Raw genomic sequence first — 20,591 nt, forward strand, 5'->3', positions numbered from 1 at the left:
TGGATTCTGTTTCTAAGACAATTTATGGTATACAATGTGAATTATATTGATAAATGTTGCAAGCTAATTGAGTTGTAAGGAGTGTCAGGAAACGTAGAGCAGGTTTGACCCACAAGCAGAGCACCGAGACAAGCAGTAATGAGCTACAACTTTAATAATAAAGTGCAAAATAATAAGTCATGAGGAGCCTTGAAACAAGAGAGAACAGGCACTAAACATCACAGGCAACAAGGTAACTGAAGGCTAGGAGCATCTAGTTGAGGCTGGCTGGTTCAATGGGAGATCAATGGTTATGGATGAGGGCTGGGTTTAAATAGGCTGCAGGTGATGAGTTGGAAATGAATGGCCGGTGATTCTTGTTAGCTGGATAGAGACTGGGAGGTACCTGCCTGTGCAGGACTGACAGGAACCTCCACTCGCCCCCCCACCACCACGGCCAGCACCCAATGGCCCAGGTTGATCTGGATGGGTGCAGTGGAACTGCTCGATGAACAATGGATCCAAGATGAATCTGGACAGCATTTAAGACCTCTTCTTCAGGCCATACCATTCCCAGCCGACCAGGTACTGCAGACGCATCCACAACAACGTCAATCCATCAATCAGTGAACCATGTACACTGGACCACCCTCCACCATCCTGGGTTCTGGAGGAACAGACTTAAATGGGTACTCCCCAGGCCGGAGTAGTCAGGTTGAGTGTTGCCATGATTATCCTCCCTGTGCCCTCTTCCAAGCATTCCAGCAACAGCGAACCAGGACCCCGACGACGGTACCACTGTCGTTGGCTCCTCCATTGGAACAAGGGGAGTTGGTAGCAATAAAGCACTTCAAAGGGTGACAGAGAAGCTGTATAAACTGTGGGACAGCTCAGCCCACAGCAGCTACATCTTTCATGTGGAAGGGTTAGATGCCCTGAAGCATCACAGAAACTTCTCCACTTGCTGATTGGCTCTTTCAGACTGACCGTTGGTCTACGGGTGATAGCCAGAGGACAAACTCACTGAGGTGCGGAGGAGGGAACAGAAGGCTTGTCAAAAATAGGAGACAAATTGTGGGCCCTAGTCCAACACAATGTCTGTAGAGGCGAGCTGCATGTTGGAGAACCAGGTTTGTTGTCTCAGCAGCTGATGGAAATCTGAGGAAGGCAGTGGAGTGCGTTGCTGTGGAGAACCAGTCCACATGATCACTGTGGTCCCAACAGAAGGTGGCAAACCTGTGATGAGGGACAATGGGTGGCAAGGGACCAATAAGTGCCGCAGGGGTCAGGAGGGCCGCTAGTTGGATGCATTGGACTAGGCACATTGAGGGCAGGCAGCGACAAACTGACATACTATACATCTGTGATCCTGGTGGGCCACCAGAATTGGTGTTGCAGAAATCTTGAGTCTGTTGTGCACCTGGATGGGTGGAGGGTGGTGAGGAGTGGGCGCACTGTAGAGTGCATAGCTGCTGGCACACATATGGGTTGACAAGTGTATCAGCCAGAGCAGGATCGTGGTGGATCTGGTTCTCAAGATCCCAGATGATAGGCGAGGATCTGGGAGGATGGAATGATGATCTAAGGATCAATCTCCATTTCAGCTGGGCATCCACCTTTATGCTCTTGGATCTGGGTCGGTAGAGGATGGTGAAGTTGAATTGCTCGAAGAAGAGGACCCAACAAGTCTGTCATGGGTTGAGTTGAGTTGGTTTGTTGTACGGAAATGAGGTTCTGGTGGTCAGTCCAGATGGGAACAATTCAGTGTTTCCCATCAACCAATGTCTCCATTCCACTTAATGACAAGTAGCTTCCTGTCTCCTATGCCATAACAGCACTGTGTAGAGTTGCACGAGAAAAAGACACAAGGGTGTGTCTTCCTGTCTGGTCCTCACTAGGAGAGGATGGTTCTGGCACCCATGTCAGATGTGTCCATATGTCAGATGTGTCCACCTGTACTACAAATCCAGAGGGGTTCAGAGCAGTGGTGAAGAGTCTCTTGAGCTCTTTGAAAGTGTGCTCCAAGGCAGAAGATTAGGTAATCCATGAGGTAGGTGACTTGATGATGGAGGTGAGGGGAGCAGCGATTTGGCCATAGTTTCAGATGGCAGTAGAAGTTGGAGAAGCCCCAAATGCATGATAGCTGTTTGAGGGAGTTTGGTTGGTGTCATTTAATGATGGAAGGATGTGAAAGAATGTAAAATGACTGGGTTGTGGAACTGACATTTTTCTAATTTGCAGTAGAGTTGGTTTTCGAAGAGTTGGTTTCGTAACAGAGGGGGGTCCTTGGGGAAGATGAGGGTGTCATCAAGGTTGCACGTCTTGGTGAACTTTGTTAATGAAGGCTTGGAAAATAGCTGGACTGTTGGAACGTTTAAATGGCATCAAGTATTCATAATAGCCAGTGGGTGTTATAAACATCGTCGCTTACTCATCCTCCAGGCAGATGTGGATCAAGCTTCTCAGATCCCATTTGGTGAAGATTTAGGCCCTGTAGATTGTTTGGAATGCACTGTCCATCAAGGGGAGAGGGTAATGATTTTTAACAGTGATTTGGTTGAGTCCACAAAGGGACAAAGACCCCCACCTTTCTTTTTGACTAGCTGGGGACTGAGATGGTTGAATGAAGCCATGTTGTAGTGCTTCAGTGATCTAATCATTCATGGCTTGGATCTCAGGAGGGGAGAGGGAGGACAGATGATCCTGGGGAGGAGGTTGGTCGCACTGCCATGTGGTCTGTGTGGCGGCAAGGTACTGGCTTTCCTTTTACCGAAGACGATAGCTAAGTTGTGGTATTCCTGTGGGAGTCTGGTGAGGCCAAGGGTTTCCTCAGTCCCCATGGATTAATGGGGTGAAGTCAACTGTGGTTGCAGGCAGGTGGTCCAGTTGGTTGGGTCCCAACTCAGCAGTGAACCAGATGACTAGGTAAAGTGAGGGTCATGAGTGGAGAGTCAGGGGTCACTCAAAATGAGAGAGTGTTGTGCGAGTTGATCAGGAAGACTGGGAAGGACTTCAGGTGCTGTCCAGTGCTCAAGTATACAGGTCATGTGCACGCTCTGACCACCCTAGACCCCGAGGTACGTCCATCAATGGCCGTGATGCAGAAGCGGTGAGAGATAGGCACGATAGGAAGTCCAAGCTGCACACACAGATCTGGTCCAGAAACCTATCCGCTGCACCCGAATCTATCAGAGTCTCCTGGGCGAGTAGAACTATCAAGGTGTGATGGAGGACAGAGGGAGTTAGTTGGGTTATGGTACTGGAACTAGGGCCGGTGGGGTGGGGGGTGGTGGTGTTAGGGAAGCCTACTAGATAGAAGGCTTCTCGCCTTTACTGGATGGTGCTGTTTCCCAGACGCAGTGGGAATTTGATGAGTTGGTGGTTGGCTGCTCTGCGGTAGGTGCACAAGTTGTTTCTCCACCAATGCTCTTGGGGTGTTAAGGGAGCTCTCCCTAGTTGCCTGAGTTCTGGAAGTGTTGCTGTGGAGGGTCCTGCAGCCTGAATTAGTTCTGGGAATGGAACTGGGAGTCTCTGGCAGATGATCTGGAGGGTTGTTGCAGAAGATGCTTGTCCATAGCTGGGACAGAGTTTAAGAGGTTTTCGAATGAGTGGGCATTTTCCTAGTAGACGGCTTGTCTTTCAGGTGCTCAGAGGCTGTGATGGTAACGGGCCAGCAGTGCTTCCATATTTGAGCTGCACTCTGCCGTGGGGTCCTGAATGTCGTGGTGTAATTCAGAATCCAGCATGTGCCTTGATGCAGTTGAAGTATCTGATCTGCTGCCTCCTTTCTAGCTCCAGATGTTTGGAAACCTAACACATCTCAGCAGTAAGATCCTCATATCTGTTGCAAATGGGGGTCTCGTTGTCCCAGTTGGCGCAGGCACAGGTCAGATCTCAGCCAGTCAAGAGAGAGATGATGAATGCAATCTTGGCTTGGTCAGTAAAATGCAGAGCAGGCTGCAGTTTGAAGTGCAAGATGCACTGGGACAGGAAACTGCAGCATTGGGTTGGGGATACGTCGAAGTGTTCAAGGACCAGAATGGGAAGAGGTTGGCTGGCATGTGGTTCCTGTACTGAGATAGAGAGTTGGTTGAGAGTGGTGAGCAGGTGGTCAGTAGTTTTCTGCTGCTTCTGGATCATGTGCTCATGTCGACGGATGACTTCCTTTAGGCAAGCAAACTCTGCTGGTTCATTCATTCTGTCAAGAAATGTGGAGGAGGCTTGATCCAAAATCAGAGCAGCACAGATGATGTAACAGTGAGCAATAATTTCAATAATAAACTGCAAAATAATAAGCCATGAGGGATCAGCTACTAAACTCCACAGGCAACAAGGTAACTGAAGGCTATAAGCTGGCTGGTTCAATGAGTGAACAAGGGCTCTGGATGAGAGCTGGGTTTAAATAGGTTGCAGGTGGTAAGTTGGAAATGAGTGGCAGATGGTTCCTGTTAGCTGGGGCTAGTTAGCTGTCCTGTGCAGGCCTGACAAGGAGAGCTTGGATAAATTGGAACTATTTTCCCTGGAGCGTCAGGGGTTGAGGGGTGACCTTATAGAGGTTTATAATATTATAAGGAGTATAGATAAGGTGGAATGTCATAGCCTTTGTACCAACCACAGAAGGTACTTCACCAATTTACAAAATGTTCTGCATCAAAACCACCTGAAATTACAGACGAGAGGGATAAGAATAGCAGATACATGCAAACATGCAAGCTCACTCTATGCCACACAATATATTGGCTTGAAAATCGCCATTCCTTCATTTTAAGTCCTGGAATTTCCTACCTTACAGGAAACTGCCATTACACAAAAAAAAAAATGCCACAGGTCAAAAGAACTTCTCGCCAGCACCTTCTGAAAGAGAGTTGAATATGGGCATCCAATCCTGACCTTGGCAGTGAAACCATATCAATGTGATTTGTACAACTTAAACCTTGCAGAAAGCAGTGCATCAACAAACTTAGATATGTGAATCAGATTATGTTGATTGATATGTGATATGTGATATGTTGTTCATGATAATGAGGGTCTCAATAGTTAAATTTGATTATCTGGACATTATTGTACATATATCAGAAGATTTTGCCAAGACACAAGAACAATATATCTAACCATTCCCCCAGCCCACCATATATATAATCTTGTGTTCACAGTCTGTTGATATTTCAATTTGTGGGCTGGGGGAATGGTTAGATATATTCTTCTTGTGACTTGGCAAAATGTTCTGCTCACTGTCTGCCTACCCCTTGGCCATATTGTTTCCACCAGTCTTCTCCCAGGTGCATTTTTCTGCCAGCTCTTTGATGTTACTGCGTGCAGTGAAGGGTTGTCTTAACCTTGGCAGACAGGCTACACTCACAGAGTGGTCACACCCCAGTACGAAATAAAACAAAGGGATAGCATCTCTCTGGACATATACATCCTTAAAACCCTAAAGAAATGACCACTGAAATGTTAGTTGCACTAGCTGTAATCTTCCAAAAATCCTGACATTCCAGCGAGGTTAAAAAGGATTGGAAACTGCCAATATTAATTGTCTTATTCAAAAAGGGTGGCGGGTAAGAAGACACATTGGCTCATTTCCTGATGTTAATCACTGGAGACAATGTAGCTCAGCAAATATGGTGGGTTATGGGAGAAATGGATTGGTGTGATGTGGTATGACATAGATACAGATATTCCAAAGGTGCTCTGCTTGATTCTGTATTGAAAAACTCTTTGACCCCTCACCTTCAGGCTGGAATTTTTGCGCATCCTCAGCCGTCCCATCCACATGTCCGTGAGGAGCATCTGACTGCACGTATGAGCAATGAAGTCTCGGTGCTTAGCTGCCACAGCCAGCTGCAGGCAGGTGGAGTTACTCCAGTTCTTCAGCTCATAGGTCAGCAGCTTCATGGCCATCTGCTCCTCCTGCTTGTAGGACTGGTCCAGTAGTTCGACAGCAAGTTGCGCAAACTCCCTGCAAGAGGAACAGCTCTTAAGTCAGGTCCACAAATTACAACCTTCATGTCGACATGTATTTTCAGTTCTTTTCCTGGAATGGGAAGATACCCATTCAGTCTTTTAGGACTTGTCTGTGGTAAACAAGTCAGCCCAGGCATGGCATAAAAAGGAAAGATCATTGATTTTGTGTTTAATGATTTGTTCAGACTTCAAATACCTGCAGTTAGATAGAAGAGGAGGCCCCTCATATCTATTCAATTGTTCAATGAAATCATAGTTGAATCTAACTTAACTCTCTCCATTACATTGCTCAATATCCTTTCATGCTCCACCAGGAAATGAAGCATCCTAGAGGTTTTGAGAAGGGGATGGAGTGAGAGAATTCCATATTTTCGCTCTCTGTTGTGTGAGGACATACTCCCTACCATCACCCTGAACATCTTGTCTATATCTTGTGCCTGAGGAACACTACAATGCGCTGGAGGAACTCAGCAGGTCAGTCAGCATCAGTTGAAAAGATTAGTCGACGTTTTGGGCCGAAACCCTTCGTCAGGACTGAAGGAAGAACTTTGGGGAGGGTTCGAAGAATGCTGGTGGTTGAAAAAAACAGTAATTTTAAGACAAAGGGGTGGGGGAGGGGAAGCGGAAGCAGGGAGGTGATTGGCAGCAGAACAATGCGAACTAATAGTTCCGCCTCCTTCTACTACTTCGCATTGTTCTCCTGCCAATCACCTCCCTGCTTCCCCTCCTCCAGCCCTTTGTCTTAAAATTACTGTTTTTTTCAACTACCAGCATTCTTTGAACCCTCCCCAAAGTTCTTCCTTCAGTCCTGACGAAGGGTTTCGGCCCGAAACGTCGACTAATCTTTTCAACTGATGCTGACTGACCTGCTGAGTTCCTCCAGCGTATTGTGAGTGTTCCTTTGACAACAGCATCTGCAGATTATTTTGTGTTTATATCTCGTGCCCAGTTTTGGATTCCCCACAATTTTTTATGGTCTTGGGCAGAGCAGTTACCGTAGCTTTATATACAACACAGCTTGATGTGGCAACTACTCTGCCCAGGAGTGTAAGGAATCGCAGAAAGTTGTGAACGCAGCCCAGTCTATCAAATAAGCCGGCCACCCTGCACTGACTGGGCTGTGTCACAATCAGGAAACACACCCATTCTGGTCATTCTCTCTTCTATTCTTTATGATTGAATAGGGTCAGGGTTGAACAAGCTTGAAAGTATGTAACATCAGGGTCAATGACAGCTTCTAACTGACTCTTATCAGATTCTTGAATGAAACTCTCCTAGGCTAATGGTGAACTCTTGATCTCCCAATCTACTTTGCCGTGACACTTTATCTGTCGACCTGTACTATCCTTTCCCTGAAATTTTAACATTACATTCTGCAGTCTGTTGTCTTTTTACTACATTGATGTAGTTATATATTTTACTAAATGGCATGCATAAGAAACTCTTTTGTGTATGAAAACGCGCATGACAATAATAAACCAATACCAATATCAAGACGGAACAATTTCTATTTGATCTCTTTATTTCAATCGCTTAAGGTTTTTTTCCAATTTGAATTAGAGATACAGCACTTCTGGCCCAATGAACCTGTGCCATGCAATTACATCCATGAGACAAATTAACCTACTAATCCATATGATTTTGGATTGTGAGAAGAAATTAGAGCACCCAGAGAAAACCCACATGGTCACATTGAGAATTTACAAATTCTTTACCAACAGTGGTGCAATAGCTCCTGGGCCACTAGTGCTGTAATAGGGTTATACTAACCATGCTTCCCCATCATCTTATATATTTCAAACTGACTATGTCTTAACTTTCCACACTCCGTGGAATACAAGCTCATCTCTGCAAACTTGCCATTACTCCCACTTTATCAGGATGACCTATACTATGTGCACTCTGAGGTCAATCCCTTCTTCTTGATGAACATTGCCAAGAAACAGCTGGGTTCCTAGTGATCCATCAGAGCTTTAACCTTCTGAAACATTACTTTTAGCCTTTGATTTCCATTAATCTTCGATGCTCTTCCCCAAACTGACTAGGAACTTTTGGTGCAGTGCCACATCTGGAGTATTGCATTCAGTTCTGGTTGCCCCACTATAGAAGGGACATTGAGGCTTTGGAGAGGACACAGAAGAGGTTCACCAGGATGCTGCCTAGTTTAGAGGGCATGTGCTATTATGAGAGGCTGGACAGACTTGGGTTGTTTTCTTTGGAGTGGTGGAGGCTGAAGGAACACTGGATAAGAAGCTTATAAGATTATGAGAGGCATATATAAAGTACATAGGGAATATCTTTTTCCCAAGGTATAAATGTCTAATACCAGAGGGCATGCATTGAAGGTGAGAGGGGGTAGTTTCAAAGGGGATGTGAGGGATTAGTTTTTTTAGTCAGAGAGTGGTGGATGCCTGGAGCTTTGAACAGTGGCCAAGTAGACAGATCAGAAGCTTGAGAGTATGTAATTCATGCAGGTTCACTAATCAAGTGTTAAAGGCAGTGACTCGTAGCAGGTTTTTTTTGGAGCTTTGAGCTGTGGCCAATCAAAGTTCAGGATTGAGTAACAAAAACAAAAGTGGTGCAAGTGGAGCAGCCATTGTCAGATTGGACAGAGTTAGAGTGGAGATTTTGAGGCTTCAGCTCTTTGAGGCTTCAGTGAAAAGAAGCTTCAGTCAGAGAAGGAAAAAAAAGCTGCAAGTAGAGTTCTTTCTCCCGGCCCCCCCCCCAATACATTTTCAGTTAGAACAGTAGAGATGCCAGGCAGGATAATGGAATGCTCCTCTTGTGGGATTTAGGAAGGCAAGGAGATCTCCAGTGTCCCTGATGACTACATCTGCGAGAAGTGCATCCAGCTGCAGCTTCGAACAATCTACATTAAGGATTTGGAGCTGGAACTGAATGAGCTCCGGAGCATTCGGGAGGCTGAGGGTGTGATAGATAAGACATATAGAGAGGGTGCTGGAGACAGGAAACTGGGTGACAGCCAGGAAGGGGTAGGGGGTTAAAGAGCCAGTGCAGAGTACCCCTGTGTCCATCCACCTCAGCAACAAGTAGATTAATATGGCTACTGTTCATGGGGATGACCTAGCAGAGAAAAGTCACAGCGGTTGGGTTTCTGGTACTGAGTCTGGCTCTGTGACTCATTAAAGAAGGGGGGAAAGAGCTGAGCTGTGGTGACAGGGGATTCATTAGTTAGGGGAACAGAAAGGAGGTTCTGTGGTGAGAACAAGATTCCTGGATGGTATGTTCCTTCCCGGGTGCCAAGGTCAGGCATACCTCAGATCAAGTCTCAGCATTCTTAAGTGGGAAGGTGAACAACCAGAGGTCGTGATCCATGTAAGTACCAATGACGTGGGTAGGAGAAGTGACTAAGTTCTGCAATGGGGAGTTCAGGGAGTTAGGTACTAAGTTAAAGGGCAGCACGTACCAGGTTGTGATCTCAGGATTGCTATCCATGTCATGTGCTAATGAGGCCAGAAATAGGATGATTATACAGTTCAATGTGTGGCTAAAGAGTTGGTGTTGCAGGAGGGGATAGGATTCTTGGATCATTCTTTGGAAGGTGGGACCTGTACATAAGGTATGGTTTGCACCTGAACTGGAAGGAGGCCCAGCTCCTAGTGGGAAGGTTTGCTAATGCTGCACGGTGGGGTTTAAACTAGAGTTGCAGTGGGATGGGAATGTAAGTGCCAGAACAGTTAGTGGAGAGGTTGTGGAGACAGATGGGGATAAGATCTCAGACATAATCAGGAATCAAAAGGTTGAGCAGGGTGCAACTAGAACCTTGGGCTGTGTATATTTCAATGCAAGAAGTATTGTAGGAAAGGGGGATGAGCTCAGGGCATGGATCAACACCTGCAATTATGATATTGTAGCTATTAATGAGACTTCTGTGCATGAAGGACAACACTGGCAGTTCAATATTCTGTTGTTTTTGACGTGACAGATCAGGAGGGATTAAAGAGGAGGGGTGGCATTACTAGTTGGGGAAAATGTCACGGCAGTGCTCTGTCAGGACAGACTGGAGAACTCATCTAAGACATTATGGATGGAACTGAGTAATAGGAAAGGTATGACCATGTTAATGGGGCTATATTACAGACCACCCAACAGTCCGAGGGATTTAGAGAAACAAATTTGTGGAAAGATTGCAGTCTGTTGCAAGAAACATAACGCTGTTATATTAGGTGATTTTAACTCTCCACATATTGACTGGCACTCTCATACTGTAAAAGGACTAGATAGGATAAAGTTTGCCCAATGTGTTCAAGAAAGTGCCTTTAATCAGATGTCCCAATGAGAGAGTATCCGATACTTGATCTGCCATTATGGAATGAGAACAGGGCAAGTGAGAGAAGTTTGTGCAGGGGAACACTTTGCAGCTAGTCATCACAATGCCATTAGTTTCAAAGTAAACATGCAAAAAGATAGGTTGGGATCGCAGGTTGAGATTCTAAATTGAAGAAAGGCTAATTTTGATTGTATTAGAAATGGTTTGGCAAGTGTGGATTGGGACAGGCTGTTTTCTGGCAAAGATGTACTTGGTAAGCACGTGGCCTTCAAGAGTGCAATTTTGAGAGTACCCGCATGGTTTGTTGCCTCCTGGGTGCCAGGGTCCGGGATGTCTCTGAATGGGTGCACGACATCCTGGTACGAGAGGGAAAGCAACCAGAAGTTATGATACATGTAGGGACCAATGACATAGGCAGGAAGAGGGATGAGGTCCTGAAATATGAGTTTCGGGAACTAGGCAGAAGGCTGAAGAACAGGACCTCAAGGGTGGTGTTCTCAGGATTGCTGCCAGTGCTACGTGACAATGATGGTAAGAATTGGAGGAGATGGCAGTTGAATGTGTGGCTGAGGAGTTGGTGCAGAGGGCAGGGTTTTAGATTTTTGGATAATTGGGATCTCTTCTGGGGAAGGTGGGACTTGTACAGATTGGATGGGTTGCACCTGAACTCGAGGTGCAGCAATATCCTTGCAGGTAGGTTTGCTAGCATGGTTCGGGAGGGTTTAAACTAATTTGCAAGGGGGATGGGACCCAGAGCGATAGAGCAGTGAAAGAAGTGCATGGAGTAAAGCCAGATCTAACATATAGAGAGGCTTTGAGGAAAGAGAAGCAGAATAAATGGTGTAAAGACAGTAAGGTAGAAGGACTGAAGTGTGTGTACCTCAATGCAAGAAGCATCAGCAACAAAGGTGATGAACTGAGAGCTTGGATACATACATGGAATTATGATGTAGCGGCCATTACAGAGACCTGGCTGGCACCAGGGCAGGAATGGATTCTCAATATTCCTGGATTTCAGTGCCTTAAAAGGGGGGAAAAGGGGAGAAGGGGTGGCATTACTGGTCAGGGATACTATTACAGCTACAGAAAGGGTGGGTAATGTAGCAGGATCCTCTTTTGAGTCAGTATGGGTGGAAGTCAGGAACAGGAAGGGAGCAGTTATTCTATTTGGGGTATTCTATAGGCCCCCTGGTAGCAGCAGAGATACAGAGGGGCAGATTGGGAGGCAGATTATGGAAAGGTGCAAAAATAACAGGGTTGTTACCATGGGTGACTTTAACTTCCCTAATATTGATTGGCACCTGATTAGTTCCAAGGGTTTAGATGGGGCAGAGTTTGTTAAGTGTGTCCAGGGCGGATTCCTGTCACAGTATGTGGACAGGCCGACTAGGGGGAATGCCATACTAGATCTAGTACTAGGTAATGAACCAGGTCAGGTCACAAATCTCTCAGTGGGTGAGCATCTGGGGGACAGTGACCACCGCTCCCTGGCCTTTAGCATTATCATGGAAAAGGACAGAATCAGAGAGGACAGGAAAATTTTTAATTGGGGAAGGGCAAATTATGAGGCTATAAGGCTAGAACTTGTGGGTGTGAATTGGGATGATGTTTTCGTACTATGGACATGTGGTCAATGTTTAGAGATCTCTTGCAGGATGTTAGGGATAAATTTGTCCCGGTGAGGAAGATAAAGAATGGTAGGGTGAAGGAACCATGGGTGACAAGTAAGGTGGAAAATCTAGTCAGGTGGAAGAAGGCAGCATACATGAGGTCTAGGAAGCAAGGATCAGATGGGTCTATTGAGGAATATAGGGAAGGAAGAAAGGAGCTTAAGAAGGGGCTGAGAAGAGCAAGAAGGGGGCTTGAGAAGGCCTTGGCAAGTAGGGTAAAGGAAAACCCCAAGGCATTCTTCAATTATATGAAGAAAAAAAGGATGACAGGAGTGAAGGTAGGACCGATTAGAGCTAAAGGTGGGCAGGTGTGCCTGGAGGCTGTGGAAGTGAGCGAGGTCTTCAATGAATACTTCTCTTCGGTATTCACCAATGAGAGGGAACTTGATGATGGTGAGGACAATATGAGTGAGGTTGATGTTTTGGAGCATGTTGATATTAAGGGAGAGGTGTGTTGGAGTTGCTAAAATACATTAGGACGGATAAGTCCCCAGGGCCTGATGGAATATTCCCCAGGCTGCTCCACAAGGCGAGGGAAGAGATTGCTGAGCCTCTGGCTAGGATCTTTATGTCCTCATTGTCCACAGGAGTGGTACCGGAGGATTGGAGGGAGGTGAATGTTGTCCCCTTGTTCAAAAAAGGTAGTAGGGATAGTCTGGGTAATTATAGACCAGTGAGCCTTACGTCTGTGGGGGGAAAGCTGTTGGAAAAGATTCTTCGAGATAGGACCTATGGGCATTTAGAGAATCGTGGTCTGATCAGGGACAGTCAGCATGGCTTTGTGAAGGGCAGATCGTGTCTAACAAGCCTGATAGAGTTCTTTGAGGAGGTGACCAGGCATATAGATGAGGGTAGTGCAGTGGATGTGATCCATATGGATTTTAGTAAGGCATTTGACAAGGTTTCACATGGTAGGCTTATTCAGAAAGTCAGAAGGCATGGGATCCAGGGAAGTTTGGCCAGGTGGATTCAGAATTGGCTTGCCTGCAGAAGGCAGAGGGTGGTGATGGAGGGAGTACATTCAGATTGGAGGATTGTGACTAGTGGTCACACAAGGATCTGTTCTGGGACCTCTTCGTGATTTTTATTAATGACCTGGATGAAGGGCTAGAAGGGTGGGTTGGCAAGTTTGCAGACGACAAAAATATTGGTGGTGTTGTAGATAGTGTAGAGGATTGTTGAAGATTGCAGAGAGACATTGATAGGATGCAGAAGTGGGCTAAGAAGTGGGAGATGGAGATCAACCCGGAGAAGTGTGAGGTGGTACACTTTGGAAGGACAAACTCCAAGGCAGAGTACAAAGTAAATGGCAGGATACTTGGTAGTGTGGAGGAGCAGAGGGATCTGGGGGTACATGTCCACAGATCCCTGTAAGTTGCCTCACAGGTAGATAGGGTATTTAAGAAAGCTTATAGGGTGTTAGCTTTCATAAGTCCAGGGATAGAGTTTAAGAGTTGTGATGTAATGATGCAGCACTATAAAACTCTGGTTAGGCCACACTTGGAGTACTGTGTCCAGTTCTGGGCGCCTCACTATAGGAAGGATGTGGAAGCAGTGGAAAGGGTACAGAGGAGATTTACCAGGATGCTGCCTGGTTTAGAGAGTATGCATTATGATCAGAGGTTAAGGGAGCTAGGGCTGTACTCTTTGGAGAGGAGGAGGATGAGAGGAGACATGATAGAGGGGTACAAGATAATAAGAGGAATAGATAGAGTGGATAGCCAGCGCCTCTTCCCCAGGGCACCACTGCTCAATACGAGAGGACATGGCTTTAAGGTAAGGGGTGGGAAGTTCAAGGGGGATATTAGAGGAAGGTTTTTCACTCAGTGAGCGGTTGGTGCGTGGAATGCACTGCCTGAGTCAGTGGTGGAGGCAGATACACTAGTGAAGTTTAAGAGACTACTAGACAGGTATATGGAGGAATTTAAGGCGGGGGGGTTATATGAGAGGCAGGGTTTGAGGGTCAGCACAACATTGTGGGCCGAAGGGCCTGTAATGTGCTGTACTATTCTATGTTCTAAAGCTTGTATGTGCCTGTCAGAATAAAAGCTAAAGATAACAAGTGCGGGGAACCTTGGTTTTCAAGAGATATTGAGACCCTAGCTAAGAGAAAAAAGGTGCATAGCAGATATAGGCAGGTAGGAACCAATGAGATGTTATTGGAGTATAGGAAATGCCAAAGAACACTGAAGAAAGAAATCAGGAGGGCTAAAAGCAGGCATGAAATTGCCCTAGCAGACAAGGTGAAGGAGAATCCTAAGGGATTATAGAAATATGTTAAGAGCAAAAGGATTGCAAGGGAGAAAATTGGTCTTCTGGAAGGTCTGAGTGGTAATCCATATGTGGAGCCAAAACAGATGGGGGAGATCTTAAATACATTTTTCATATTATTGTATTTACATTGCATTGTATTTACTCAGGAGATGGACACAGAGTTGGTGAGGTAAAGCAGCACCAACTTCATGGGGACCCTATTGAGATTACAGAGGGGCAAGTGTTTGCTGTTCTGAGACAAATCAGGGTGGATAAATCCTCAGGGCTTGACAAGGTGTTCCCTATGGGAGGCAAGTGCAGAAATTGCCAGGGTTCTACCAGAGATAGTTAAATTACCCTTAGCAACAGAAGTTCCAAAGGATTGGAAGATAGTCAATATTGTTCCACTGTTTAAGAAAGGCTCTGAACATAAACCAGAAAATTATAGGCCAGTAGGTCTGACATCAGATGTGGGAAACTTAGTGTAGGTATTATAAGGGATCAGATATATACTGTAAGTGTTTGGATAGACATGGATTGATTAAGAATGCTTTGTGCATGGCAGGTCATGTCTAAACAATGTTATAGGGTTTTCTGAGGAAGTTATCAGGAAAATGGGATGAAGGCAGTAGATGTTGTCTACATGGACTTTAGCAAGGCATTTGAGGAGGTCCCGCATGGGATGTTGGTCAATAAAGTTCAATTGCTAGACATTCAAGATGAGGTAGAAAATTAGATTAGACATTCGCTTTGGTGGAAGAAGCCAGAGAGTGGTAGCAGATGGTTGCTTCTCCGACTGGAGACTTGTGTCTAGTGGAGTGCCTCAGGGATCGGTGCTGGGTCCTTTGTTGTTTGTCATCTTTATCAATGATTTGGATGATAGCATGGTTAACTGGATCAGCAAATTTGTGTATGACACCAAGACTGAGGGTGCAGTGGACAGCGTGGTATTGCAGAGGGATCTGCATCAGCTGGAAAAATGGGATGAAAAATGGCAGATGGAATTTAATGCAGACAAGAACAACGTATTGCACTTTGGTAGGACCAATCAGGGTAGGTCTTACACAGTGAACTGTAGGGCACTTCGGAGTGTGGTAGAACAGAGGGATTTAGGAACATGTGATTCATTGAAAGTGGCATCACAGGTAGATAGGGTTGTAAAGAAAACTTTTGGCACATTGGTCTTCATAAATCAAAGTACTGAGTACAGGAGTTTCAGTGTTATGTTGAAGTTGTATAAGTCATTGGTGAGGCCTAGTTTGGAGTATTGTGTGTAGTTTGGGTCATCTACCTACAGGAAAGATGTAAATAAGGTTGAAAATTTACAAGGATGTTGCTGTGTCTGCAGCATCTGAGTTATAAGAAAAGATTGAATAGGTTAGGACTGTATTCTTTAGACTGAGAGGAGATTTGATAGAGGTATACAAAATTATGAAGGTTTAGATAGTGTAAATGCAAGCAGGCTTTTTCCTCTGAGGTTGGGTGAGACTATAACCAGAGGTCATGGGTTAAGGGTGAAAGGTGAAAAGTTTAAGGGGAACATAAGGGACACTCAAAGGAATGTGAGTGTGTGGAATGAGTCGCCAGCACAAGGGGTGTATGTGAGCTCAGTTTCAATGTTTAAAGGAAGTTTGGATACAAGGGGTGTGGAGGCCTGTGGTCCCAGTGCAGGTTGATGGGAAAAGGCAGTTTAAATGGTTTTGACATGGACTAGATGGGCTGAAGGGCCTGTTGCTGTGCAGTACTTACTTTTCTTTGACACTGTGACTCTGTGATATGGTGGTACAGACAAATACATTAGAGGCTTTTAAGAGAGGTTTAGACAGGCACATGAATATGAGGGAGATGGACATTGTGTAGGTAGGAGGGATTCGTTTTGGGTGTTTTTGGTTTACCATTTAGATGGTTCGACACAACATTGTGGTCTGAGGGGCCTGCTCCTGTGCTGCACTACTCTATACTCCATGTATGTTTTGCTGCAAAGATTATGTTACTCAGTATGTACTGGCAAGTTAACATTTCCCTTCGCCATCAATACACCCCTTCATCCTTCCCAAACACATTGTTCACTGCCAGACCATACCTCACAGGGTGTCATCTGTTCTCGATGATCAAGGTCTCCAACCCTCTGCTTGGCCTCCACTCAGCAAATAAAATGGAAAATGTTTTGGTTCTTCCGGGTCATAGAGACAATGGTGTGGCATGAGGGAGATGGGGACAATGAAGATGTTGGAAGAAGGAGCTCAAGACAAATATTCCACAAAGAAATGATAGGTAACATGTAAAGGGTGATGCAAGCACCATAGCAGGGCTGTAGAAAGAATGGGAGTGACTGTTCCCAATAAAAGGCATCTCAGATACTCAGACAAAAAATTGAATTGAGACCCTAACCTTTAGAGAGGCTTTGAATTTTCTCTGATTGGATAACTCAATGCACCACAAAAGATTACAATTTTAATTTGTGTGAGGTCAGATACAAGTTAGACATCAGGAGGTGGATCTCTGATGCCTCTAGCTGAGCGATGGAACCGTTCAGACAAAAGGAGAGCTCTCAGAAAGATTGCCCCGGTGGGGACCGGAGGGTGGGGTGGGGAGTCAAAGAGGAATTGCTCAGGTTTCTCTGTGCCCAGCAACTGACACCCTGGCATATAAGTGGTGCTAGTTACTAAAGATAAAATTCTCCCAGTAGCCTGAGTTAATGCTTTTCCATTCTCAGTCTGCAAATGGTTACAGAAAGCTAAAAGACCTAGAAATTTGTAAAATGTCTAGAAATTCCGCTCAGAACAGTGGTGCTATGTGAGGTATACAGGAGAAGCTGTACGTTCTACTCTGCTTTTGAAATATGACTCCATTCACTTCAATTTGTAGACATAAATATTTACAGGCATGTATTATGAATAGAATTATACCTGATTTATAATGGCAGGATATGCATTGTGAATAAAGCCCTAGTAATGAGATACTTGATTCTGAAACTCACTACTAATATTAATGTGAACTTGATGTACTGCAATCTGCAAAGAAGTTTAGCCAGACTGAGCACCGGGTTTTATTAAATCCAGGTGTTATACGATATGAGAACTAGCGCATGGGAGAGGTGGGCTTGTGGAAGGGCAAGTGGGGCAGTGGCTGCTAAATAGCTTACTCCTATTCAAATGAGGTCTGTATCTTTTGAAGACTTTTTGAAGTTACTCTGAGAAACATGACAGCCGGAATTATCCAGAGAAAGGAAGCCAGACCATAGAGCAGTAATGAGAAATGAGCTGGCATTTGGAGAAAGCTGCAGCAGAGAATGAACTGGGCTGTGACAGTGTAGAGTGTTTACTAATGGGCTGGTAACTCAGAGGCTTGCATTAGTCAGATGTGAAACCACCACCCCAAATGGAGAAGTAATTGAGTAAATCTGCAATTTGAAACCAATATTGTAATCGTGATTTAATAAAATAGCAATTTTGAAACGTTCAATTAAAAACCCATCTGGTTTACTACAGTCATTTTGGGAAGATAATCCTGCCCTCGAAACCTACCTCTTTGACCAAGCCTCTTGTTACCTACTCAGCTTTCTCTCAGTCTGACTCAGAGTTAAACCTTAGCCAGATAATATTACTGTAAAGAACCTAGGGATTATAAACACAAAATAATCTGCAGATGCTGGGGTCAGAGCAACACTCACAACACGCTGGAGGAACTCAGCAGGTCGGGCAGCATCCGTGGAAAAGATCGGTCGACGTTTCGGGCTGGAACCCTTCGTCAGGACACACGGTTCCGACCCGAAACGTTGACCGATCTTTTCCACGGATGCTGCCCGACCTGCTGAGTTCCTCCAGCGTGTTGTTAGTGCTACCTAGGGATTATGCTTTTGTATATGAGGAGCGCTATATAAATAATGCAGGATATTGAAGGAAAGTTCCAGTGTGTTCCTGGAAATCAATAGAGATTCCTTTATAAATGTGTTCCTTTTCTTTAAGGAGGAGGAAGAGGAGGTTAAACATGGAGAGATTGTAATCTGCCTCTCCAGCCATTTCCTGATGGGTTCTTTGGCATTCACTTCTGCCCATGGAGACGGGCTGCTTCATTGTGTCTCCTTTCAGAACATGATGACCTCCTTCTCTCATCAGTACCAGAGAACAAAGAGAGATATCTAGCTCACCAGAGTTCATTGTTGTGCTGAGTGTGCCTGATTGTCACACACCATCAGACCCAAGCTAGTCACAGGCTCTCCTTCCCACCTTCCAAAGTTGCCATTCAATGACTAATCATCCCTCTCACTGTCCTGAATCAGTCAGCTTTTGCGTCCTTTACATAGTGCTGACAGTTCAAAGACATGTTTTTTTCTCTGTAAAACCTTTTAGTAGGATGTAAACTCAAGGCATTCCTTTGTTTAATCATTTACTTTATTTTTCACTATCTTTGTCTCTCTGTCTTCCCTTCTAATTCTTCTTCACGAGCTTTGTTCACACCTGCCTAAATGTGTGCCATGCTGGGGCAAACTGGCAGCATGCATACCTGGAGTTGTGGTTTAACTCTTGGGAGATGTCGTCCACCATGTCGTTCTCGGAAGCCTCGTGGGCCATGGCTTTGCAGAGCTTGCAGGCAACAAGCGCCTTGGCCATAGCCTCCTCACCATGCTGCCAGAAGAACAGTGCCATCTTCTGTCGCTTCATGAGAACAGCCCAGAGCATCAGCTCATGAAACGGGTAGGAGAAGTGATTGATCTCTGGGTCATCCAGATCGATGTCTACATCTTCTTCCCTCTTCTTGGTGGGCTTCCTGCCTCTCCGCATGGGGGGTTCTTCCTGTTCGTTTTTAGGAGAAGAAGTTCATCAGCAAAATTGAATTCACCTTCACAGAACCTCTCAGCCAGGTTGCCAACCCTGCAGAATCACCCTGGAGTCTCTGGGGATTAAAGAGCAGTCTTTGGAGCCCTGATTGAAAAGCAATGCCCAGCTCAAAAAATGATGGGGGCAGCAGACTGGGGAAATTGATTAAACAAAATGTAAATTTTATCTTCATTTCCTTTCAACACTTTTCTCGATTAATTCTAAATATAAAGGTGAAAAATGAATGTCAATTCACCCAGCAAAAAAATAGTCTGCTGTATGGAATTTGCATCGAGACCATGCAGAGTCTTGAATCGAAACATCAACTGTCTCAATGGTTGTCCTGCTGAGATCCTCCAGCAGTTTGTTTTTTTTTGCTCCAGATTTTGGCATCTACAGTCTCTCTTGTGGCAGTCAATTCATTACAATGAAAATAGCTTTCTGTTAGGCTGGAGAGGTGGGGGTTCAAATCAATTGACATGTTATTCCACCAGATCAGAGACTGATGATGGGGATGAGTTAAAGATTAGAAGGTGATATGATGAGAACTCCGAGAATGCATGCAACAGATTTGGCAAGCCTACATATAGGGATATTGTGTTCGCTTCTACGTCATTTAATATCAGTAAAGAATCTGTAATACAGACCAAATATAATGGAGAATATATTCTACTGTAGTCCCTTCCTAGCAAAGCAGCTTTGCAATCAAGGTAATAGAACTAAGTTACATTCTACAAACCTAATCTAGCTTTGGAAATTAAAATGTAAATCAGCTATCCTTCCCAATGCAAAATCTACTATTAACTCACATACACATATCTAAACTTGCAAGTGTTCATATCATTTTGTAAACACACATTCTGTTTGCTGAACATCCCACAAATTTACCTTTAAAGAAAATCTACTTTTGAATCAGTTTCAGCCATGGGTAATGAAACATTAAGCCACCAGTAGATGTAACTATTCTTATCATTTATTCTAATCAATCATAATTTTAATACAAAACTTTAAAGACAAGTAGAGATTTAACCTGACCTTTTGGGTGATAGAGATTAAACAGCAGCAGTACAGAGTGAATTAAAAGCCAACAGCAAAAGCATTTCTAAAGAGAAACGACTGACAAAACAAGAATGAATTAACAAAGGAAAAATACCACTTAAAGCTAGCCACCAGAAAATAAAATGATCAAATCAATAGTCAACACAGAAGCACAGCCTTGACTGGATGTAAATGCATATAAAGCTACAAGGAAAAGGAGAGGGAAATCTCAAAAAAAGGCTACTAAGAGGGATCAATTTTATATCCAGCCTGCCCTCTGTCACAGAAAGAGATCATAACACAATAATAATCAAGTTATGAAATTCTTTCCTTCACTGCATATTCTCTACTGTGAATTATGTTTATACAACAGTGGTTAGATAATAAACATTAGAAATTAAAACCTAAATGAATCTTAGAATTTTATATCCAAATGGAATTGTTTGCTTTAAAATGCATGAAGCATGGGCTTGCAGACATACCTGAACTTGAAAAATGAATTAAGCATTGATTATACATTGAAAGTTGGCCTGTAACTGTCTCAGGTAATATAATCTGAAAAGGTCAGATCCTGTC

General features: G+C 44.5%; 1 protein-coding gene across 1 annotated transcript in view; it reads right to left on the reverse strand.

Moving 5' to 3' along the window:
* Positions 1 to 20,591, reverse strand: part of trpm3 (transient receptor potential cation channel, subfamily M, member 3) — a 357,718-nt gene that overhangs the window by 35,065 nt on the left and 302,062 nt on the right. The window contains exons 16-17 of the mRNA XM_072259452.1: positions 18,664 to 18,953; positions 5,710 to 5,938 (exon numbers count right to left, since the gene is read on the reverse strand). Coding sequence (XP_072115553.1) covers positions 5,710 to 5,938; positions 18,664 to 18,953 — 519 coding nt within the window. The remainder of the gene's footprint in view (positions 1 to 5,709; positions 5,939 to 18,663; positions 18,954 to 20,591) is intronic.

This window comes from Mobula birostris, chromosome 5, assembly GCF_030028105.1.
Source record: "Mobula birostris isolate sMobBir1 chromosome 5, sMobBir1.hap1, whole genome shotgun sequence".
Lineage (NCBI taxonomy): Eukaryota > Metazoa > Chordata > Chondrichthyes > Myliobatiformes > Myliobatidae > Mobula > Mobula birostris.